Source organism: Oncorhynchus masou, chromosome 15, assembly GCF_036934945.1.
Source record: "Oncorhynchus masou masou isolate Uvic2021 chromosome 15, UVic_Omas_1.1, whole genome shotgun sequence".
In the NCBI taxonomy this organism is placed as follows: Eukaryota; Metazoa; Chordata; class Actinopteri; order Salmoniformes; family Salmonidae; genus Oncorhynchus; species Oncorhynchus masou.
Genome location: NC_088226.1, coordinates 75282635 through 75308693, shown reverse-complemented (window position 1 = coordinate 75308693; position 26059 = coordinate 75282635). Strand labels below are relative to the sequence as shown.

Genomic DNA, 26059 nt, shown 5'->3' with positions numbered 1-26059 from the left:
GGGCAGGTAGTTTGCCCCCGGTGATGCGTTGTGCAGACCTCACTACCCTCTGGAGAGCCTTACGGTTGAGGGCGGAGCAGTTGCCGTACCAGGCGGTGATACAGCCCGCCAGGATGCTCTCGATTGTGCATCTGTAGAAGTTTGTGAGTGCTTTTGGTGACAAGCCGAATTTCTTCAGCCTCCTGAGGTTGAAGAGGCGCTGCTGCGCCTTCTTCACAATGCTGTCTGTGTGAGTGGACCAATTCAGTTTGTCTGTGATGTGTATGACGAGGAACTTAAAACTTGCTACTCTCTCCACTACTGTTCCATCGATGTGGATAGGGGGGTGTTCCCTCTGCTGTTTCCTGAAGTCCACAATCATCTCCTTAGTTTTGTTGACGTTGAGTGTGAGGTTATTTTCCTGACACCACACTCCGAGGGCCCTCACCTCCTCCCTGTAGGCCGTCTCGTCGTTGTTGGTAATCAAGCCTACCACTGTTGTGTCGTCCGCAAACTTGATGATTGAGTTGGAGGCGTGCGTGGCCACGCAGTCGTGGGTGAACAGGGAGTACAGGAGAGGGCTCAGAACGCACCCTTGTTGGGCCCCAGTGTTGAGGATCAGCGGGGAGGAGATGTTGTTACCTACCCTCACCACCTGGGGGCGGCCCGTCAGGAAGTCCAGTACCCAGTTGCACAGGGCGGGGTCGAGACCCAGGGTCTCGAGCTTGATGACGAGCTTGGAGGGTACTATGGTGTTGAATGCTGAGCTGTAGTCGATGAACAGCATTCTCACATAGGTATTCCTCTTGTCCAGATGGGTTAGGGCAGTGTGCAGTGTGGTTGAGATTGCATCGTCTGTGGACCTATTTGGGCGGTAAGCAAATTGGAGTGGGTCTAGGGTGTCAGGTAGGGTGGAGGTGATATGGTCCTTGACTAGTCTCTCAAAGCACCTCATGATGACGGAAGTGAGTGCTACGGGGCGGTAGTCGTTTAGCTCAGTTACCTTAGCTTTCTTGGGAACAGGAACAATGGTGGCCCTCTTGAAGCATGTGGGAACAGCAGACTGGTATAGGGATTGATTGAATATGTCCGTAAACACACCAGCCAGCTGGTCTGCGCATGCTCTGAGGGCGCGGATGGGGATGCCGTCTGGGCCTGCAGCCTTGCGAGGGTTAACACGTTTAAATGTTTTACTCACCTCGGCTGCAGTGAAGGAGAGACCACATGTTTCCGTTGCAGGCCGTGTCAGTTGCACTGTATTGTCCTCAAAGCGGGCAAAAAAGTTATTTAGTCTGCCTGGGAGCAAGACATCCTGGTCCGTGACTGGGCTGGATTGCTTCCTGTAGTCCGTGATTGACTGTAGACCCTGCCACATGCCTCGTGTCTGAGCCGTTGAATTGAGATTCTACTTTGTCTCTGTACTGACGCTTAGCTTGTTTGATAGCCTTGCGGAGGGAATAGCTGCACTGTTTGTATTCAGTCATGTTACCAGACACCTTGCCCTGATTGAAAGCAGTGGTTCGCGCTTTCAGTTTAACGCGAATGCTGCCATCAATCCACGGTTTCTGGTTAGGGAATGTTTTAATCGTTGCTATGGGAACGACATCTACAACGCACGTTCTAATGAACTCGCACACCGAATCAGCGTATTCGTCAATGTTGTTATCTGACGCAATACGAAACATGTCCCAGTCCACGTGATGGAAGCAGTCTTGGAGTGTGGAGTCAGCTTGGTCGGACCAGCGTTGGACAGACCTCAGCGTGGGAGCTTCTTTTTTTAGTTTTTGTCTGTAGGCAGGTATCAGCAAAATGGAGTCGTGGTCAGCTTTTCCAAAAGGGGGGCGGGGCAGGGCCTTATATGCGTCGCGGAAGTTAGAGTAACAGTGATCCAAGGTTTTTCCACCCCTGGTTGCGCAATCGATATGCTGATAAAATTTAGGGAGTCTTGTTTTCAGATTAGCCTTGTTAAAATCCCCTGCAACAATGAATGCAGCCTCCGGATAAATGGTTTCCAGTTTGCAAAGAGTTAAATAAAGTTCGTTCAGAGCCATCGATGTGTCTGCTTGGGGGGGATATATACGGCTGTGATTATAATCGAAGAGATTATAATCAAATGTAGACCGCATTATCTCTTGCTAGATAATGGGGTCTACATTTGATGGTGAGGAATTCTAAATCAGGTGAACAGAAGGATTTGAGTTCCTGTATGTTTCTTTCATCGCACCATGCCTCGTTAGCCATAAGACATACACCCCCACCCCTCTTCTTACCAGAAAGGGATATCCATCCTTAACAGGCTGATTACCTTTTGAGGATCAACACGTTCTGGAGGAAGAACAAATGGTTTTGGTAAACCCAGAGCCTGTATCGATCATGTCTTCTCGGTCTCTACAATAATCAGACATAGATTACACAAAGAGAAGTTTACTTTTTCTTGTTTCATTGATTTCAATTATAAATAGGGATATTTTAGCCTATAGTTTGTTAAAGACAGGGGGTTGATGGGAAATGTTTATCACGCAATCCAGTCTCTTTACAAAGTACCAATTGCTTGTGTGTGTTAATGAATATCGTACAGATTGGTTTCCCTTGTGTGTAAAACAAGGAGACGCCTCATCACCAACTTCGTTTACTATGTTTATAAATGAAGAAATGAAGAAAATAAATGACACATTTAAATATTGGAGTAAGATATGATGAAATGCTAAGTATCCATTAATATGCTGATGATATTATTTTGATGTCAGAAACTGAACAAGACCTGCAGTCAATGACTTGGTGTTAAAGATGGAGACTCATGTTCAACCAGACAGAAACACAGATAATGACTTGGTGTTAAAGATGGAGACTCATGTTCAACCAGACAGAAACACAGATAATGACTTGGTGTTAAAGATGGAGACTCATGTTCAACCAGACAGAAACACAGATAATGACTTGGTGTTAAAGATGGAGACTCATGATCAACCAGACAGAAACACAGATAATGACTTGGTGTTAAAGATGGAGACTCATGATCAACCAGACAGAAACACAGATAATGCATTTGAGAAAACCAGGTACTAAGAGATGTGTTTTTGTTTTGGTGAAGAAGTTCTTGAGTTTACTAGGAATTATAAATATTTGGGTATTTTTATTGATGAACATATTCCCTTTCTATATGGAACATCTTCACTCAACGACTCAGCAAGTAGAGTTCTTGGGGGAGTTATAGGAAAAACAAAAACAATTAAAGATATTGGTTATGCTACATTTTCCAAACTATATCAGACATGCATCTGTCCTGTTCTGGACTATTCAGCAGGAGTGTGGGGTGCTAAGAGGTATTTTAAAAATAAACATGTTCATAACAGAGCAGTGCATTGGTTTTTAGTTGTCCACAAGTTGCACCTATACTTGCAATAACTGGGCTGGGAACCCTGTGAGTTGAGATGGAAGGCATGTATGGTGAGAATTTGGAATAGACTGTTGGATATCCCAACAGCCAGAATAGCTAGTAATGTTTTTCAATGAGATCTCTGCGTATTGAAACAGGTCAGATCAGGGATATTGCCTCTGCGTATTGAAACAGGTCAGATCAGGGATATTGCCTCTGTGTATTGAAACAGGTCAGATCAGGGATATTGCCTCTGTGTATTGAAACAGGTCAGATCAGGGATATTGCCTCTGCGTATTGAAACAGGTCAGATCAGGGATATTGCCTCTGTGTATTGAAACAGGTCAGATCAGGGATATTGCCTCTGCGTATTGAAACAGGTCAGATCAGGGATATTGCCTCTGCGTATTGAAACAGGTCAGATCAGGGATATTGCCTCTGCGTATTGAAACAGGTCAGATCAGGGATATTGCCTCTGCGTATTGAAACAGGTCAGATCAGGGATATTGCCTCTGTGTATTGAAACAGGTCAGATCAGGGATATTGCCTTTGTGTATTGAAACAGGTCAGATCAGGGATATTGCCTCTGTGTATTGAAACAGGTCAGATCAGGGATATTGCCTTTGTGTATTGAAACAGGTCAGATCAGGGATATTGCCTCTGTGTATTGAAACAGGTCAGATCAGGGATATTGCCTCTGCGTATTGAAACAGGTCAGATCAGGGATATTGCCTTTGTGTATTGAAACAGGTAGGTTTTGTGGTGGAATGGAAGAGGAAAGCCTATGTAATTATTGTGACCTCAAAGAAATAGAGAATGAAACTAATTTTGTCCTCGATTACCCTTTCAACCCAATATACGCTTGCTCTTATTCCAGAAAGCACACCAGATATACCCTGGCATTATGTGGCTGAGAAACTGAAATATTTTTTGTCCATTGTACTTTCGTTTGCAGAATATTTATATAAAGCCCGGAATAAAAGAAAAAGGGCTACCTATAATTATATTCTGTGGTAAATGGTGTGTGTATGTAGGTGTATAGGCTTGTCTTCTCCCACATTAATCTTCTCTGTGGTAAATGGTGTGTGTATATAGATTGTGTATAGGCTTGTCTCCCACATTAATCTTCTCTGTGGTAAATGGTGTGTGTATGTAGGTGTATAGGCTTGTCTCCCACATTAATCTTCTCTGTGGTAAATGGTGTGTGTATATAGATTGTGCATAGGCTTGACTCCCACATTAATCTTCTCTTTGTGCCAGATTGGGTTCGAATGCCTTGCTTAATTTTTCTATCTGTAAATGTACAGTTGAAGTCAGAAGTTTACATACACTAAGTTGACTGTGCCTTTAAACAGCTTGGAAAATTCCAGAAAATTATGTCATGGCTTTAGAAGCTTCTGACATCATTTGAGTCAATTGGAGGTGTACCTGTGGATGTATTTCAAGGCCTATCTTCAAACTCAGTGCCTCCTTGCTTGACATCATGGAAAAATCAAAAGAAATCAGCCAAAACCTCAGAAAAAGAATTGTAGATCTCCAGAAGTCTGGTTCATCCTTGGGAGCAATTTCCAAACGCCTGAAGGTACCACGTTCATCTGTACAAACAATAGTATGCAAGTATAAACACCATGGGACCACGCAGCCGTCATACGCTCAGGAAGGAGACACGTTCTGTCTCCTAGAGATGAAGTACTTTGGTGCGAAAAGTCCAAATCAATCCCAGAACAACAGCAAAGGACCTTGTGGAGATGCTGGAGGAAACAGGTACAAAAGTATCTTTATCTCAAGACATCAGTCAGGCAGTTAAAGCTTGGTCGCAAATGGGTCTTCCAAATGGACAATGACTCCAAGCATACTTCCAAAGTTGTGGCAAAATGGCTTAAGGACAACAAAGTAAAAGTATTGGAGTGGCCATCACAAAGCCTTGACCTCAATCCTATAAAACATTTGTTGGCAGAACTGAAAAAGTGTGTGCGCGCAAGGAGGCCTACAAACCTGACTTAGTTACACCAGCTGTCAGGAGGAATGGGCCAAATTCACCCAATGTATTGTGTGAAGCTTGTGGAAGGATACCTGAAACGTTTGACTCAAGTTAAACAATTTAAAGACAATGCTACCAAATACTAAGTGAGTATGTAAGCTTCTGACCCACTGGGAATGTGATGACAAAAATAAAAGCTGAAATAAATCATTCTCTCTACTATTATTCTGACATTTCACATTCTTAAAATAAAGTGTTGATCCTAACTGACCGAAAACAGGGAATTTTTACTGGGATTAAATGTCAGTAATTGTGAAAGACTGAGTTTAAATGAATTTGGCTAAAGTGTATGTAAACTTCAGACTTCAACTGTATGTACAATTGTTGGAAAAATTACTTGTGTCATGCACAAAGTAGATGTCCTAACCGACTTGCCAAAATTATAGTTTGTTAACAAGAAATTTGTGGAGTGGTTGAAAAATGAGTTAATGACTCCAACCTAAGTGTATATAAACTTCCGACTTCAACTGCATGTACAGTACTAGTCAAAAGTTTGGACACCTACTCATTCAAGGGTTTTTCTTATTTTTTTAAACTATTTTCTACAATGTAGAATAATAGTGAACACATCAACACTATGTCAGCCTCTTAACGACTGTCTTGGTGTGTTTCTACCATGATAGTTTGTTGGTGATGTGGACGTCAAGGAACTTGAAACTCTCGACCCGCTCCACTACAGCCCTGTTGATGTTAATGGGGGCCTGTTCAGCCGTCTTTTCCTGTAGTCCACGATCAGCTCCTTTGTCTTGCTCACATTGAGGGAGAGGTTGATGTCCTGAAGATCATGATTGGATGATTATTGGAGTCAGGTGTGTTAGCTGGGGCTGGGGGAATCTGGCCCTCGAGGACTGGAAATGCCCAACCTTGGTCTAGGGTGTCCGGGAGGATGCTGTTGATGTGAGCCATTACCAGCCTTTCAAAGCACTTCATGGCTACTGACAAGAGTACTACAGGGCAGTAATCATTTAGGTAGGTTACCTTCACTTCCTTGGACACAGGGACTATGGTGGTCTGCTTGAAACATGTAGGAATTACAGACTCGGTCTGGGAGAGGTCGAAAATGTCAGTGAAGACACTTGCCAGTTGGTCCACGCATGCTTTGAGTATACGTCCTGGTAATCCATCTGGCCCTGTTGCTTTGTAAATGTTGACCTGTTTAAAGGTCTTGCTCACATCGGCTACCGAGACCATTATCACACAGCCATCCAGAACAGCTGGCGCTCTCATGCATGCTTCGGTGTTGCTTGCCTCGAAGCAAGCATAAAAGGCATTTAGCTCGTCTGGTAGGCTCGCGTTACTGGGCAGCTCGCGTCAGGGTTTCCCTTTGTAGTCCATAATAGTTTAAGCCCTGCCACATCTGACGAGCATCAGAGCCGATGTAGTAGGATTCAATTTTAATCCTGTATTGACGCTTTGCTTGTTTGATGGTTCATCGGAGGGCATAGCGGGATTTCTTATAAACATCCGGATTAGTGTCCCACTCCTTGAAAGCGGCAGCTATAGCTTTGAGCTCAATGCGGATGTTGCCTGTAATCCATGGCTTCTGGTTGGGGTATGTATGTATGTACATACAGTCACTGTGGAGACGAAGTTGTCAATGCACTTATTGATGAAGCCGATGACTGTGGTGCCAATGCCATTGGATGAATCCCAGAACATATTCCAGTCTGTACTAGCAAAACAGTCCTGTAGCGTAGCATCCCCGTCATCTGACCACTTCCACATTGAACGAGTCACTGGTACTTCCTGCTTTAGTTTTTGCTTATAAGCAGGAATCAGGAGGATAGAATTATGGTCAGATTTGTCAAATGGAGGGCAGGGAAGAGCTTTGTACGTGTCGCTGTGTGGAGTAAAGGTGGTCTAGCATTTTCTTTTCTTTGGCTGCACATGTGACATGCTGGTAGAAATTTGGTCAAACTGATTTAAGTTCCCCTGCATTAAAGTCCCCGTCCACTAGGAGCCCCACTTTTGGATGAGCATTTTCTTGTTTGCTTATGGCCTTATACAGCTGGTTGAATGCGGTCCTAGTGCCAGCATCGGTCTGTGGTGATAAATAGACGGTTACAAATAATTTAGATGAGAACTCTCTTGGTAGATAGTGTGGTCTACAGCTTATCATGAGGTATTCTACCTCAGGCAAGCAATACCTCGAGCTTTGTTTAATATTAGACATCACAGCACCAGGTGATATTGACAAATAGACACATCTCCAGCCCCGGTCTTACCAGACGTACCTTCTGTTTTGCCGGTGCATGGAAAATCCCGCCAGCTCTATATTATCTGCGTCGTCGTTTACCCACGACTCGGTGAAACGTAAGACATTACAGTTAATGTCCCATTGGTAGGATAAACTTGACCGAAGGTCATCGATACTATTTTCCAATGATTGTACATTGGCCAATAGAACAGAAGGCTTTGGGGGTCGGCCAATAGAACAGATGGCTTTGGGGGTCGGCCAATAGAACAGATGGCTTTGGGGGTCGGCCAATAGAACAGATGGCTTTGGGGGTCGGCCAATAGAACAGATGGCTTTGGGGGTCGGCCAATAGAACAGATGGCTTTGGGGGTCGGCCAATAGAACAGATGGCTTTGGGGGTCGGCCAATAGAACAGATGGCTTTGGGGGTCGGCCAATAGAACAGATGGCTTTGGGGGTCGGCCAATAGAACAGATGGCTTTGGGGGTCGGCCAATAGAACAGATGGCTTTGGGGGTCGGCCAATAGAACAGATGGCTTTGGGGTCGGCCAATAGAACAGATGGCTTTGGGGGTCGGCCAATAGAACAGATGGCTTTGGGGGTCGGCCAATAGAACAGATGGCTTTGGGGGTCGGCCAATAGAACAGATGGCTTTGGGGGTCGGCCAATAGAACAGATGGCTTTGGGGGTCGGCCAATAGAACAGATGGCTTTGGGGGTCGGCCAATAGAACAGATGGCTTTGGGGTCGGCCAATAGAACAGATGGCTTTGGGGGTCGGCCAATAGAACAGATGGCTTTGGGGGTCGGCCAATAGAACAGATGGCTTTGGGGGTCGGCCAATAGAACAGATGGCTTTGGGGGTCGGCCAATAGAACAGATGGCTTTGGGGGTCGGCCAATAGAACAGATGGCTTTGGGGGTCGGCCAATAGAACAGATGGCTTTGGGGGTTTTCTCAGAAGGCAGCCCAACCTCCACCCCCTTTTTCTCCATCTTTTCTTCACACAAATGATGGGGATCTGGGCCTGTTCCCGAAAATCAGATAAGGGATGGGTTGTCAATTGGCGAGTCGACAAACATAAAATGTCATTAATTCATACAGTATGAGAATTGAGAAACAATATTCTTCGCACAACAGTGCCAACTGAGCTAGTTAATAAGCAGGTTGCAGCTGTGTGTGTGTGTGTGTGTGTGAGAGAGACCACCTGACCCGTGAGTCTATCCAACAACCAAAAAAACTGCATAAATAAAAAGGTCTGGAACAAAACCAGCAATTCCGCCTGTTTATTAGTCATTTTTATGCCAGATAGTTAGTATTTTCCATGTACTGCTAGCGTTGGCCTTATTAACGGTATCAAAACAAGTAGAAACAACTCAAACTGTGCAGAATTAATTCACTACATAAGCATCACTCCCAATGCCAGCATAATAAAACAAACACTTCACCATCAATGATGAAGTAGTGCAATATGGAAAAGCTTTGATAATGTTGCTAGTTTTAAACAATAGTAACACGTTACTAAGTTGTATTGTAATAGCAGCATGGCTCAGCATCACCAACACACAGCACTGTGCATAGTGAGCACAGTAAACACCTTATGGCACCAGTGTCAATATGGATCCACGTCTGCACCCATTGTCTTACGCCAGGTGGCGTCAATCCTACGCAATGGTCGTCCTTCAACCGACGATAAGGGGAATCATCACGTTATCTGATGTAAGACAATGGGTCTGAACCCACAGAGTTGGTTGGAACTGGAGCCTGTAGGCTACTTAGCACTCAGGAGGGTAGAAGTCTGTAGACGTCTGTAGAGGGTAGAAGTCTGTAGACATCTGTAGAGGGTAGAAGTCTGTAGAGGGTAGAAGTCTGTAGAGGGTAGAAGTCTGTAGAAGTTTGTAGAGGGTAGAAGTCTGTAGAGGGCAGAAGTCTGTAGAGGGTAGAAGTCTGTAGAGGGTAGAAGTCTGTAGAGGGTAGAAGTCTGTAGACGTCTGTAGAGGGTAGAAGTCTGTAGAGGGTAGAAGTCTGTAGACGTCTGTAGAGGGTAGAAGTCTGTAGACGTCTGTAGAGGGTAGAAGTCTGTAGACGTCTGTAGAGGGTAGAAGTCTGTAGACGTCTGTAGAGGGTAGAAGTCTGTAGAGGGTAGAAGTCTGTAGACATGTTTATTTCTCCCCAATTTCGTGGTTTCCAATTGGTAGGTAGTTTTGTCCCATCGCTGCAACTCCCATATGGAGAGGCGAAGGTTGAGAGTTGTGCGTCCCACGAAACACGACCCAGCCAAGCCACACTGCTTCTTGACACAACGCCCGCTTAACCCGGAAGCCAGCCGCACCAATGTTCTGTATACACCGTACACTTGGCCATGTGCCCGGCCCGCCACAGGAGTAACTAGAGCGCGATGGGAAATGTTAATCTTGGCCTGTCAAACACGGATGACGCTGGGCCAATTGTGTGCCGCCTCATGGGTCTCCCAGGAACTGGCCAGCTGTGACACAGCCTGGGATCGAACCCAGGTCTCTAGTGACGCATCAAAGACTGCGATGAAGTACCTTAGACTGCTGCGCCACTCGAGAGGCTCCCGCAAATTGATCTCCCAAAAAATGCTCCCCTCCATTGAATTTCAAAATCTCGATGTGGCCCTCGAGCCAAAAAGTTTGCCCATCCCTGCTATAGAGGGTAGGAGTCGTTAGAGGGTAGGAGTCGGTAGTGCGAGCCTGTACGATCTGTAGGCTACACAGGTAGGTAAACTCTTAGAAAAAAACTGTTCCAAAAAAGTCCCCATAGGAGAACCCTTTTTGGTTCCAGGTAAAACCTTCTGTGGAAAGGGTACCACATGGAACCATAAAGGGTTCTCCTATGGGGACAGCCGAAGAACCCTTTTCGGTTGTAGATAGTACCTTTTTTCTAAGAGTGTAGTATAGGCTACACTAGTCTCAAGGGGGTAGGAGGCTTTTCATTGGCTACACTAGACTAGACTCAAGGGGGTAGGAGGCTTTACATTGGCTAGACTAGACTCAAGGGGGTAGGAGGCTTTACATTGGCTACACTAGACTCAAGGGGGTAGGAGGCTTTACATTGGCTACACTAGACCCAAGGGGGTAGGAGGCTTTACATTGGCTACACTAGACCCAAGGGGGTAGGAGGCTTTATATTGGCTACACTAGACTAGACTCAAGGGGGTAGGAGGCTTTACATTGGCTAGACTAGACTCAAGGGGGTAGGAGGCTTTACATTGGCTACACTAGACTCAAGGGGGTAGGAGGCTTTACATTGGCTACACTAGACCCAAGGGGGTAGGAGGCTTTATATTGGCTACACTAGACTAGACTCAAGGGGGTAGGAGGCTTTACATTGGCTCCACTAGACTAGACCCAAGGGGGTAGGAGGCTTTACATTGGCTACACTAGACCCACGGGGGTAGGAATCTTTGCATTGGCTACACTAGACTCAAGGGGGTAGGAGGCTTTACATTGGCTACACTAGACTAGACCCAAGGGGGTAGGAGGCTTTATATTGGCTACACTAGACTAGACCCAAGGGGGTAGGAGGCTTTACATTGGCTACACTAGACTCAAGGGGGTAGGAGGCTTTACATTGGCTACACTAGACTAGACCCAAGGGGGTAGGAGGCTTTATATTGGCTACACTAGACTAGACCCAAGGGGGTGGGAGGCTTTACATTGGCTCCACTAGACTAGACCCAAGGGGGTAGGAGGCTTTACATTGGCTACACTAGACCCACGGGGGTAGGAATCTTTGCATTGGCTACACTAGACTCAAGGGGGTAGGAGGCTTTGCATTGGCTACACTAGACTCAAGGGGGTAGGAGGCTTTACATTGGCTACACTAGACCCAAGGGCGTAGGAGGCTTTGCATTGGCTACACTAGACCCACGGGGGTAGGATGCTTTACATTGGCTACACTAGACTAGACCCACGGGGGTAGGAGGCTTTACATTGGCTACACTAGACTAGACCCACGGGGGTAGGAGGCTTTACATTGGCTACACTAGACCCACGGGGGTAGGAGGCTTTACATTGGCTACACTAGACCCACGGGGGTAGGAGGCTTTACATTGGCTACACCAGACTAGACCCACGGGGGTAGGAGGCTTTACATTGGCTACACTAGACCCACGGGGGTAGGAGGCTTTACATTGGCTACACCAGACTCAAGGGTAGTTATGTATCCTCTAGGTGTCACTATGCAGCACTGTCTGCAACGTAATGCTGAGCATGTCAAGGTTCTGGCACTGGTGCTGGGTCAAGCATTCGGATATAAAACAACATCATTTAATACAAATACATGAAGCCATGACATCGTTTCATGTAAGTAACACATATGACACAAACACACTTCACAATCATTGCCTGTTGTAAACGGCATTTTAAACAGAGTACTGCTTTGGCTGGTTCTTGAGGCTCAGAGATCTCTCTGTCTGTGAGATGACATGTGTTGCTCTGTTGTTCAGCAGTCTGCATTCATGAAGGACGTCTGTAGAGAGATCAAAATCAGTGGTTAGTTACATTTTCTCCAAGATTGTCAAACCCTAAAATCAGGCATTAGAAAAATGGGAAGCTCGTCAAAGTTACAGTATTGTATTAGTCCACATACAGTCCATACAGAGGCAGATGAACCGGTGGGTACCATGTTAATGTCTCTGTGTGCAGTATGATGGAAGCAGTTTAGCGAGCCAATGCTACTTAGCTACTTCCTTCAAAACTGCAAGCAGACACATCTGCCTCTGGGGATGAAATAGGGCCTCGTTACCAACGTCCTGAAGTATCCGCTAAACATTTAGCAGACACTCGTATCCAGACTGAGTGCATACATTTTTCATAATAACATAGTATGGATTCATTCTTACCATTGAACTGTTTGTAGGCCTCGTCTATAATGGCGTTGCTGGATCTCTTGATTTCCCAGAAGTCGTTGTCGACCCAGGGCTTACAGCCAGGCAGCTCTGGTAACTGGCCATTCCTATAGAAACCAGCTGAACAGGGGACATAAGAGGACCTTCTGGGTCAAACACTATTTTACCGTTTTCAAATATACAGGGCCTTCAGAAACGATTCACACCCCTTGACTTTTTTCACATTTTGTTGTGTTACAGCCTGAATTTTTTAATATGAGTTTTGAATTACTACCTCATCTCTGTACACCACACACACACAATTATCTGTAAGGTCCCTCAGTTGAGCAGTGAATTTCAAACACAAATTCAAGCACAAAGACCAGGAAGGTGTTCCAATGCCTCAAAGAAGGGCACCTATTGGTAGATGGGTAAAAAAACACAAAAACAGACATGGATATCCCTTTGATCATGGTGAAGTTATTAATTTACACTTTGGATGGTGTATCAATACACCCAGTCACTACAAAGATCCAGGCGTCCTTCTTTAATCAGTTGCCAGAGAGGAGGGAAACTGCTCAGGGATTTCACCATGAGGCCAATGGTGACTTTAAAACAGTTACAGAGTTTAATGGCTGTGACAGGAGAAAACAGTATGGATCAACTACATTGTAGTTACTCCACAATATTAACCTAAATGACAGAGTGAAATGAAGGAAGCCTGTACAGAACAAAAATATTCCAAAACATGCATCCTGTTTACAAGGCACTAAAGTAATACTGCCAAAAATGTGTCAAAGCAATTGACTTTTTGTTCTGAATACAGTGTTTTGTTTGGGGCAAATCCAATACATTACTGAGTACCACTCCTCATAAATCATGTTATGGGTATGCTTGTAATCATTAAGAACTGGGGAGTTTTTCAGGATAAGAAAGAAACTGAATGGAGCTAAGCACAGTCAGTCTGCTGTCCACCAGACACTGGGAGACTAACTCACCTTTCAGCGGGACAACAACCTAAAACACAAGGCCAAATCTACACTGGAGTTGCTTACCAAGAACACAGTGAATGTTCCCGAGTGCCAGAGTTACAGTTTTGACTTCAATCGGCTTGAAAATCTATGGCAAAACTTGAAGAATTAAAAAAAATATTGTACAATCCAGGTGTGCAATGTTCTTAGACTTAGACCCAGAAAGACTCACAGCTGTAATCACTGTCAAAGGTGATTCTAACATGCATTGACTCAGGGGTGTGAATACTTATGTAAATTAGATATGCATTTTATTTTCAATACATTTGCTAAAATTCTATTGTGTGTAGATGGGTGAGAAAAAAAGTATATTTAATAAACTTTGAATTGAGGCTGTAACAACATGTGGAATAGGTTGAGGGGTATGAGAACTTCCCACTAACTTCAGCAAGGAGCATATGTTCACTCCATTTCAATATCTGAGTTGTTTTATTAATTTAACCTTTATTTATCTAGGCAAGTCAGTTAAGAACAAATTCTTATTTACAATTATGGCCTACTAAAAGGCAAAAGGCCTTCTGCAGGGACAGAGGCTGGGATTAAACATAAAAATATAGGACAAAACACATAACAAGAGAGACAACACTAAATAAAGAGAGACCTAAGACAACAACACAGCATGGTAGCAACACAACATGGTGCAAACATTATTGGGCACAGACAACAGCACAAAGGCAAGAAGGTAGAAACAACAATACATTTGGCTTCTCAAAAGTGTAATCTCAGATCGAGTCAAAGAGATGCAAATATACAATGACCTTCTCTGTTCTGAAAATGTCTCAGTTTCAAGCTAATTGAAATAAATACCTTTGATAGTTTCATCAATGTCTTTGCATAATTTATATAAATCACTCCCACGTCCAACCACTCTTTCACCTAAAACAGAGTATTGAAGAGAACAGATCACTGTTACTTGACAAGCAATATAGTATAAAACCTTTAATGAAACATGTTATTAAAATAAAATGTCTCACCATCCAACACTCTGATGTTTGGGAACATCTCCAGGAGAATGTTTCTGTAGGACGAGTTCTTACAAACTAAAAACACAATCAGATGTCAGCATCTAGACAGAACCAGATGACGTCAGCATCTAGACAGAACCAGATGACGTCAGCATCTAGACAGAACCAGATGACGTCAGTCTACAAACCCGACCAGATGACGTCAGTCTACAAACCCGACCAGATGATGTCAGCATCTAGACAGAACCAGACGACGTCAGCATCTAAACAGAACCAGATGTCGTCAGTCTACAAACCCGACCAGATGTCGTCAGTCTACAAACCCGACCAGATGTCGTCAGTCTACAAACCCGACCAGATGTCGTCAGTCTACAAACCCGACCAGATGTCGTCAGTCTACAAACCCGACCAGATGTCGTCAGTCTACAAACCCGACCAGATGTCGTCAGTCTACAAACCCGACCAGATGTCGTCAGTCTACAAACCCGACCAGATGTCGTCAGTCTACAAACCCGACCAGATGTCGTCAGTCTACAAACCCGACCAGATGTCGTCAGTCTACAAACCCGACCAGATGTCGTCAGTCTACAAACCCGACCAGATGTCGTCAGTCTAAAAACCCGACCAGATGACGTCAGTCTACAAACCCGACCAGATGATGTCAGCATCTAGACAGAACCAGACGACGTCAGCATCTAAACAGAACCAGATGACGTCAATCTATAAACCCGACCAGATGTCGTCAGTCTACAAACCCGACCAGATGTCGTCAATCTACAAACCCGACCAGATGTCGTCAGTCTACAAACCCGACCAGATGTCGTCAGTCTACAAACCCGACCAGATGTCGTCAGTCTACAAACCCGACCAGATGTCGTCAGTCTACAAACCCGACCAGATGTCGTCAGTCTACAAACCCGACCAGATGTCGTCAGTCTACAAACCCGACCAGATGTCGTCAGTCTACAAACCCGACCGGATGTCGTCAGTCTACAAACCCGACCGGATGTCGTCAGTCTACAAACCCGACCGGATGTCGTCAGTCTACAAACCCGACCGGATGTCGTCAGTCTACAAACCCGACCGGATGTCGTCAGTCTACAAACCCGACCGGATGACGTCAGTCTATAAACCCGACCGGATGACGTCAGTCTATAAACCCGACCGGATGATGTCAGTATCTAAACAGAACCAGATGTCGTCAGTCTACAAACCCGACCAGATGTCGTCAGTCTACAAACCCGACCAGATGTCGTCAGTCTACAAACCCGACCGGATGTCGTCAGTCTACAAACCCGACCGGATGTCGTCAGTCTACAAACCCGACCGGATGTCGTCAGTCTACAAACCCGACCGGATGTCGTCAGTCTACAAACCCGACCGGATGTCGTCAGTCTACAAACCCGACCGGATGACGTCAGTCTACAAACCCGACCGGATGTCGTCAGTCTACAAACCCGACCGGATGTCGTCAGTCTATAAACCCGACCGGATGATGTCAGTATCTAAACAGAACCAGATGATGTCAGTCTATAAACGCGACCGGATGATGTCAGTATCTAAACAGAACCAGATGATGTCAGTATCTAAACAGAACCAGATGATGTCAGTATCTAAACAGAACCAGATGATGTCAGTATCTAAACAGAACAAGATGATGTCAGTATCTAAACAGAACCAGATGATGTCAGTATCTAAACAGAACAAGATGATGTCAGTATCTAAACAGAACAAGATGATGTCAGTATCTAAACAGAACCAGATGATGTCAGTCTATAAACAGAACAAGATGATGTCAGTCTATAAACAGAACCGGATGATGTCAGTCTATAAACAGAACCGGATGATGTCAGTCTATAAACAGAACCGGATGATGTCAGTCTATAAACAGAACCGGATGATGTCAGTCTATAAACAGAACCGGATGATGTCAGTCTATAAACAGAACCGGATGATGTCAGTCTATAAACAGAACCGGATGATGTCAGTCTATAAACAGAACCGGATGATGTCAGTCTATAAACAGAACCGGATGATGTCAGTCTATAAACAGAACCGGATGATGTCAGTCTATAAACCCGACCAGATGATGTCAGTCTATAAACCCTACAAGATGATGTCAGTCTATAAACCCTACAAGATGATGTCGTATTAGTTAATATATATATATATATTTTTAAACCATCTAAATGTAATGAAAGACTCACCTGGGTTGGTGTAATTATAGGTGTTGTCTTTCAGGCGAATATTCTCCAGCTTCCTCAAAGACTGAAGGCAGTGGATGTTGTCAATACTGTTGATGATTACAAACAAACAAAAAGCCTCCAGACTGATCATTCTGAAGCAACAGATTTTAAGACAATGAATGATGCTCAACCATACCATTCACATTGCAAGAATGTGCACCTACACTGTTATGGAGCTGTTATTAGACCTGCACTGTTATTAGATAAGCATGCTCCGTTCAAAAAATGCAGAACTAAGAACAGATATAGCCCCTGGTTCACTCCAGACCTGACTGCCCTCGACCAGCACAAAAACATCCTGTGGCGGACTGCAGTAGCATCGAATAGTCCCCGCGATATGCAACTGTTCAGGGAAGTCAGGAACCAATACACGCAGTCTGTCAGCAAAGCAAAGGCCAGCTTTTTCAAGCAGAAATTTGCATCCTGTAGCTCCAACTCCAAAAAGTTCTGGGACACTGTGAAGTCCATGGAGAACAAGAGCACCTCCTCCCAGCTGCCCACTGCACTGAGGCTAGGTAACACAGTCACCACCGATAAATCCATGATAATCGAAAACTTCAACAAGCCTTTCTCAACGGTTGGCCATGCCTTCTTGGCTACTCCAACCTCGGCCAACAGCTCCACCTCGGCCAACAGCTCCCCCCTCCCCGCAGCTGCTCGCCCAAGCCTACCCAGCTTCTCCTTTACCCAAATTCAAATAGCAGATGTTCAGAAAAGGATTGCTAAACCTGGACCCGTACAAATCAGCTGGGCTTGACAATCTGGACCCTCTATTTCTGAAACTATCCGCCGCCATTGTCGCAACCCCTATTACGAGCATGTTCAACCTCTATCATATCGTCTGAGATCCCCAAGGACTGGAAAGCTGCCGCGGTCATCCCCCTCTTCAAAGGGGGAGACACTCTGGAACCAAACTATTTCAGACCATTATCCATTCTGCCCTGCCTATCTCAGGTCTTCGAAAGCCAAGTCAACAAACAGATCACTGACCATCTCGAATCCCATCGTACCTTCTCTGTGCAATCTGGTTCCCGAACCGGTCACGGGTGCACCTCAGCCACGATCAAGGTACTAAACGATATCATAATCGTCATCGATAAAAGACAGTACTGTGCAGCCGTCTTCATCGACCTGGCCAAGGCTTTCGACTCTGTCAATCACCATATTCTCATTGGCAGACTCAGTTGCCTCGGTTTTTCTCATGACTGCCTTGCCTGGTTCACCAACTACTTTGCAGACAGAGTTCAGTGTGTCAAATCGGAGGGCATGTTGTCCAGTCCTCTGGCAGTCTATGGGGGTGCCACAGGGTTCAATTCTCGGGCCGACTCTTTTCTCTGTATATATCAATGATGTTGCTCTTGCTGCGGGAGATTCCCTGATCCACCTCTACGCAGACGACACCATTCTGTATACTTCTGGCCATTCCTTGGACACTGTGCTATCTAACCTCCAAACGAGCTTCAATGCCATACAACACTCCTTCCGTGGCCTCCAACTGTTCTTAAATGCTAGTAAAACCAAATGCATGCTTTTCAACCATTCGCTGCCTGCACCCGTACGCCCGACTAGCATCACCACCCTGGATGGTTCCGACCTAGAATATGTGGACATCTATAAGTACCTAGGTGTCTGGCTCGACTGTAAACTCTCCTTCCAGACTCATATCAAACATCTCCAATCCAAAATCAAATCTAGAATCGGCATTCTATTTCGCAACAAAGCCTCCTTCACTCACGCCGCCAAACTTACCCTCGTAAAACTGACTATCCTACCGATCCTTGACTTCGGAGATGTCATCTACAAAATAGCTTCCAATACTCTACTCAGCAAACTGGATGCAGTTTATCACAGTGCCATCCGTTTTGTTACTAAAGCACCTTATACCACCCACCACTGCGACCTGTATGCTCTAGTCGGCTGGCCCTCGCTATATATTCATCGCCAGACCCACTGGATCCAGGTCATCTACAAGTCCATGCTAGGTAAAGCTCCGCCTTATCTCAGTTCACTGGTCACGATGGCAACACCCACGCGTAGCACTCGCTACAGCAGGTGTATCTCACTGATCATCCCTAAAGCCAACACCTCATTTGGCCGCCTTTCCTTCCAGTTCTCTGCTGCCTGTGACTGGAACGAATTGCAAAAATAGCTGAAATTGGCGACTTTTATCTCCCTCACCAACTTCAAACATCTGCTATCTGAGCAGCTAACCGATCACTGCAGCTGTACATAGTCCCTCGGTAAATAGCCCAACCAATTTTACCTACCTCTTCCCCATACTGTTTATATTTATTTACTTTTCTGCTCTTTTGCACACCTGTATCTCTACCTGCACATGACCATCTGATCATTTATCACTCCAGTGTTAATCTGCAAAATTGTAATTATTCGCCTACCTCCTCATGCCTTTTGCACACAATGTATATAGACTTTCTTTTTTCTCTACTGTGTTATCGAATTGTTTATTGTTTACTCCATGTGTAACTCTGTTGTGTGTTCACACTGCTATGCTTTATCTTGGCCAGGTCACAGTTGTACATGAGAACTTGTTCTCAACTAGCCTAACTGGTTAAATAAAGGTGAAATAAAAAATAAATAAAAATTAGAACAGTTATTAGACCTACACTGGTATTAGACCTACACTGGTATGAGACCTGTTATTAGACCTACACTGGTATTAGACCTACACTGGTATTAGACCTGTAATTAGACCTGTAATTAGACCTACACTGGTATTAGACCTACACTGGTATTAGACCTGTAATTAGACCTACACTGTTATTAGACCTACACTGCAATTAGACCTGTAATTAGACCTACACTGGTATTAGACCTTTTATTAGACCTACACTGTAATTAGACCTGTTATTAGACCTACACTGGTATTAGACCTTTTATTAGACCTGGTATTAGACCTGGTATTAGACCTGGTATTAGACCTGGTATTAGACCTGGTATTAGACCTGTAATTAGACCTACACTGTTATTAGACCTGTAATTAGACCTGTTATTAGACCTACACTGGTATGAGACCTGAAATTAGACCTACACTGGTATGAGACCTATAATTAGACCTACACTGGTATTAGACCTGTAATTAGACCTACACTGGTATTAGACCTGTAATTAGACCTACACTGGTATTAGACCTGTTATTAGACCTACACTGGTATTAGACCTGGAATTAGACCTGTAATTAGACCTACACTGGTATTAGACCTGTTATTAGACCTACACTGGTATTAGACCTGTAATTAGACCTGTAATTAGACCTACACTGGTATTAGACCTGTAATTAGACCTACACTGGTATTAGACGTGTAATTAGACCTGTAATTAGACCTGTAATTAGACCTGTAATTAGACCTACACTGGTATTAGACCTGTTATTAGACCTACACTGTTATTAGACCTACACTGGTATTAGATCTGTTATTAGACCTACACTGGTATTAGACCTACACTGGTATTAGACCTGTTATTAGACCTACACTGTTATTAGACCTGTAATTAGACCTGTAATTAGACCTGTTATTAGACCTACACTGGTATTAGACCTACACTGGTATTAGACCGACACTGGTATTAGACCTACACTGGTATTAGACCGACACTGGTATTAGACCTGTTATTAGACCTGGTATTAGACCTGTAAATAGACCTGTAATTAGACCTACACTGGTATTAGACCGACACTGGTATTAGACCTACACTGGTATTAGACCTGTTATTAGACCGACACTGGTATTAGACCGACACTGGTATTAGACCGACACTGGTATTAGACCGACACTGGTATTAGACCGACACTGGTATTAGAACGACACTGGTATTAGACCTACACTGGTATTAGACCGACACTGGTATTAGACCGACACTGGTATTAGACCTGTTATTAGACCTGTAATTAGACCTGTTATTAGACCTACACTGGTATTAGACCTGTAATTAGACCTACACTGGTATTAGACCTGTAATTAGACCTACACTGGTATTAGACCTGTAATTAGACCGACACTGGTATTAGACCTACACTGGTATTAGACCTACACTGGTATTAGACCTGTTATTAGACCTACACTGGTATTAGACCTACACTGGTATTAGACCTACACTGGTATTAGACCTACACTGGTATTAGACCTACACTGGTATTAGACCTGTAATTAGACCTACACTGGTATTAGACCTGTAATTAGACCTACACTGGTATTAGACCTACACTGGTATTAGACCTGTAATTAGACCTACACTGGTATTAGACCTGTAATTAGACCTACACTGGTATTAGACCTGTAATTAGACCTACACTGGTATTAGACCTACACTGGTATTAGACCTACACTGGTATTAGACCTGTAATTAGACCGACACTGGTATTAGACCTACACTGGTATTAGACCTGTAATTAGACCTACACTGGTATTAGACCTGTAATTAGACCTACACTGGTATTAGACCTGTAATTAGACCTACACTGGTATTAGACCTGTAATTAGACCGACACTGGTATTAGACCTACACTGGTATTAGACCTACACTGGTATTAGACCTGTAATTAGACCGACACTGGTATTAGACCTGTTATAGACCTGTAATTAGACCTGTAATTAGACCTACACTGGTATTAGACCTGTAATTAGACCTACACTGGTATTAGACCTGTAATTAGACCTACACTGGTATTAGACCTGTAATTAGACCTACACTGGTATTAGACCGACACTGGTATTAGACCTACACTGGTATTAGACCTGTTATTAGACCTACACTGGTATTAGACCTACACTGGTATTAGACCTGTAATTAGACCTGTAATTAGACCTACACTGGTATTAGACCGACACTGGTATTAGACCTGTTATAGACCTGTAATTAGACCGACACTGGTATTAGACCTGTAATTAGACCTACACTGGTATTAGACCTGTAATTAGACCTACACTGGTATTAGACCGACACTGGTATTAGACCTACACTGGTATTAGACCTACACTGGTATTAGACCGACACTGGTATTAGACCTACACTGGTATTAGACCTGTAATTAGACCTACACTGGTATTAGACCTGTAATTAGACCGACACTGGTATTAGACCTACACTGGTATTAGACCTACACTGGTATTAGACCTGTTATTAGACCTACACTGGTATTAGACCTACACTGGTATTAGACCTACACTGGTATTAGACCTACACTGGTATTAGACCTGTAATTAGACCTACACTGGTATTAGACCTGTAATTAGACCTACACTGGTATTAGACCTACACTGGTATTAGACCTGTAATTAGACCTACACTGGTATTAGACCTGTAATTAGACCTACACTGGTATTAGACCTGTAATTAGACCTACACTGGTATTAGACCTACACTGGTATTAGACCTACACTGGTATTAGACCTGTAATTAGACCGACACTGGTATTAGACCTACACTGGTATTAGACCTGTAATTAGACCTACACTGGTATTAGACCTGTAATTAGACCTACACTGGTATTAGACCTGTAATTAGACCTACACTGGTATTAGACCTGTAATTAGACCGACACTGGTATTAGACCTACACTGGTATTAGACCTACACTGGTATTAGACCTGTAATTAGACCGACACTGGTATTAGACCTACACTGGTATTAGACCTGTAATTAGACCTACACTGGTATTAGACCTGTAATTAGACCTACACTGGTATTAGACCTGTAATTAGACCTACACTGGTATTAGACCTGTAATTAGACCTACACTGGTATTAGACCTGTAATTAGACCGACACTGGTATTAGACCTGTAATTAGACCTACACTGGTATTAGACCTGTAATTAGACCTACACTGGTATTAGACCTGTAATTAGACCGACACTGGTATTAGACCTACACTGGTATTAGACCTGTAATTAGACCTGTAATTAGACCTACACTGGTATTAGACCTGTAATTAGACCTACACTGGTATTAGACCTGTAATTAGACCTACACTGGTATTAGACCTGTAATTAGACCTACACTGGTATTAGACCGACACTGGTATTAGACCTACACTGGTATTAGACCTGTTATTAGACCTACACTGGTATTAGACCTACACTGGTATTAGACCTGTAATTAGACCTGTAATTAGACCGACACTGGTATTAGACCTGTTATAGACCTGTAATTAGACCGACACTGGTATTAGACCTGTAATTAGACCTACACTGGTATTAGACCTGTAATTAGACCTACACTGGTATTAGACCGACACTGGTATTAGACCTACACTGGTATTAGACCTACACTGGTATTAGACCGACACTGGTATTAGACCTACACTGGTATTAGACCTGTAATTAGACCGACACTGGTATTAGACCGACACTGGTATTAGACCTACACTGGTATTAGACCTGTAATTAGACCGACACTGGTATTAGACCTGTAATTAGACCTACACTGGTATTAGACCTGTAATTAGACCGACACTGGTATTAGACCTGTTATAGACCTGTAATTAGACCTACACTGGTATTAGACCTGTAATTAGACCTACACTGGTATTAGACCTGTAATTAGACCTACACTGGTATTAGACCTGTAATTAGACCTACACTGGTATTAGACCGACACTGGTATTAGACCTACACTGGTATTAGACCTGTAATTAGACCTGTTATTAGACCTACACTGGTATTAGACCTGTAATTAGACCTACACTGGTATTAGACCTGTAATTAGACCTACACTGGTATTAGACCGACACTGGTATTAGACCGACACTGGTATTAGACCTACACTGGTATTAGACCTGTAATTAGACCTACACTGGTATTAGACCGACACTGGTATTAGACCGACACTGGTATTAGACCGACACTGGTATTAGACCGACACTGGTATTAGACCTACACTGGTATTAGACCTGTAATTAGACCGACACTGGTATTAGACCGACACTGGTATTAGACCGACACTGGTATTAGACCTGTAATTAGACCGACACTGGTATTAGACCTGTTATAGACCTGTAATTAGACCTACACTGGTATTAGACCTGTAATTAGACCTACACTGGTATTAGACCTGTAATTAGACCTACACTGGTATTAGACCGACACTGGTATTAGACCTGTAATTAGACCGACACTGGTATTAGACCGACACTGGTATTAGACCGACACTGGTATTAGACCTGTAATTAGACCTACACTGGTATTAGACCTGTAATTAGACCTACACTGGTATTAGACCGACACTGGTATTAGACCGACACTGGTATTAGACCTACACTGGTATTAGACCTGTAATTAGACCGACACTGGTATTAGACCGACACTGGTATTAGACCGACACTGGTATTAGACCGACACTGGTATTAGACCTGTAATTAGACCGACACTGGTATTAGACCTGTTATAGACCTGTAATTAGACCTACACTGGTATTAGACCTGTAATTAGACCTACACTGGAATTAGACCTGTAATTACACCGACACTGGTATTAGACCTGTTATAGACCTGTAATTAGACCTACACTGGTATTAGACCTGTAATTAGACCTACACTGGTATTAGACCTGTAATTAGACCTACACTGGTATTAGACCTGTAATTAGACCTACACTGGTATTAGACCTGTAATTAGACCTACACTGGTATTAGACCTGTAATTAGACCTACACTGGTATTAGACCTGTAATTAGACCTACACTGGTATTAGACCTGTAATTAGACCTACACTGGTATTAGACCTGTAATTAGACCTACACTGGTATTAGACCTGTAATTAGACCTACACTGGTATTAGACCTGTAATTAGACCTACACTGGTATTAGACCTGTAATTAGACCTACACTGGTATTAGACCTGTAATTAGACCTACACTGGTATTAGACCTGTAATTAGACCTACACTGGTATTAGACCTGTAATTAGACCTACACTGGTATTAGACCTACACTGGTATTAGACCTGTAATTAGACCTACACTGGTATTAGACCTGTAATTAGACCGACACTGGTATTAGACCTGTTATTAGACCTACACTGGTATTAGACCTGTAATTAGACCTACACTGGTATTAGACCTGTTATTAGACCTACACTGGTATTAGACCTACACTGGTATTAGACCTACACTGGTATTAGACCTACACTGGTATTAGACCTGTAATTAGACCTACACTGGTATTAGACCTGTAATTAGACCTACACTGGTATTAGACCTACACTGGTATTAGACCTGTAATTAGACCTACACTGGTATTAGACCTGTAATTAGACCTACACTGGTATTAGACCTGTAATTAGACCTACACTGGTATTAGACCTACACTGGTATTAGACCTACACTGGTATTAGACCTGTAATTAGACCGACACTGGTATTAGACCTACACTGGTATTAGACCTGTAATTAGACCTACACTGGTATTAGACCTGTAATTAGACCTACACTGGTATTAGACCTGTTATTAGACCTACACTGGTATTAGACCTACACTGGTATTAGACCTGTAATTAGACCTGTAATTAGACCGACACTGGTATTAGACCTGTTATAGACCTGTAATTAGACCGACACTGGTATTAGACCTGTAATTAGACCTACACTGGTATTAGACCTGTAATTAGACCTACACTGGTATTAGACCGACACTGGTATTAGACCTACACTGGTATTAGACCTACACTGGTATTAGACCGACACTGGTATTAGACCTACACTGGTATTAGACCTGTAATTAGACCGACACTGGTATTAGACCGACACTGGTATTAGACCTACACTGGTATTAGACCTGTAATTAGACCGACACTGGTATTAGACCTGTAATTAGACCTACACTGGTATTAGACCTGTAATTAGACCGACACTGGTATTAGACCTGTTATAGACCTGTAATTAGACCTACACTGGTATTAGACCTGTAATTAGACCTACACTGGTATTAGACCTGTAATTAGACCTACACTGGTATTAGACCTGTAATTAGACCTACACTGGTATTAGACCGACACTGGTATTAGACCTACACTGGTATTAGACCTGTAATTAGACCTGTTATTAGACCTACACTGGTATTAGACCTGTAATTAGACCTACACTGGTATTAGACCTGTAATTAGACCTACACTGGTATTAGACCGACACTGGTATTAGACCGACACTGGTATTAGACCTACACTGGTATTAGACCTGTAATTAGACCTACACTGGTATTAGACCGACACTGGTATTAGACCGACACTGGTATTAGACCGACACTGGTATTAGACCGACACTGGTATTAGACCTACACTGGTATTAGACCTGTAATTAGACCGACACTGGTATTAGACCGACACTGGTATTAGACCGACACTGGTATTAGACCTGTAATTAGACCGAC

General features: G+C 43.6%; 1 protein-coding gene across 3 annotated transcripts in view; it reads right to left on the bottom strand.

The window, feature by feature from the left end:
* Positions 1-8860: 8860 nt before the first annotated feature.
* Positions 8861-26059, bottom strand: part of lrrc61 (leucine rich repeat containing 61) — a 37106-nt gene continuing 19907 nt past the window's right edge. For all 3 annotated transcript variants that reach the window (XM_064990245.1, XM_064990246.1, XM_064990244.1), the window contains exons 5-9: positions 16645-16730; positions 14447-14512; positions 14280-14348; positions 12457-12582; positions 8861-12083 (exon numbers count right to left, since the gene is read on the bottom strand). In XM_064990245.1, coding sequence (XP_064846317.1) covers positions 11977-12083; positions 12457-12582; positions 14280-14348; positions 14447-14512; positions 16645-16730 — 454 coding nt within the window. In that variant the 3' untranslated portion in view covers positions 8861-11976. The remainder of the gene's footprint in view (positions 12084-12456; positions 12583-14279; positions 14349-14446; positions 14513-16644; positions 16731-26059) is intronic.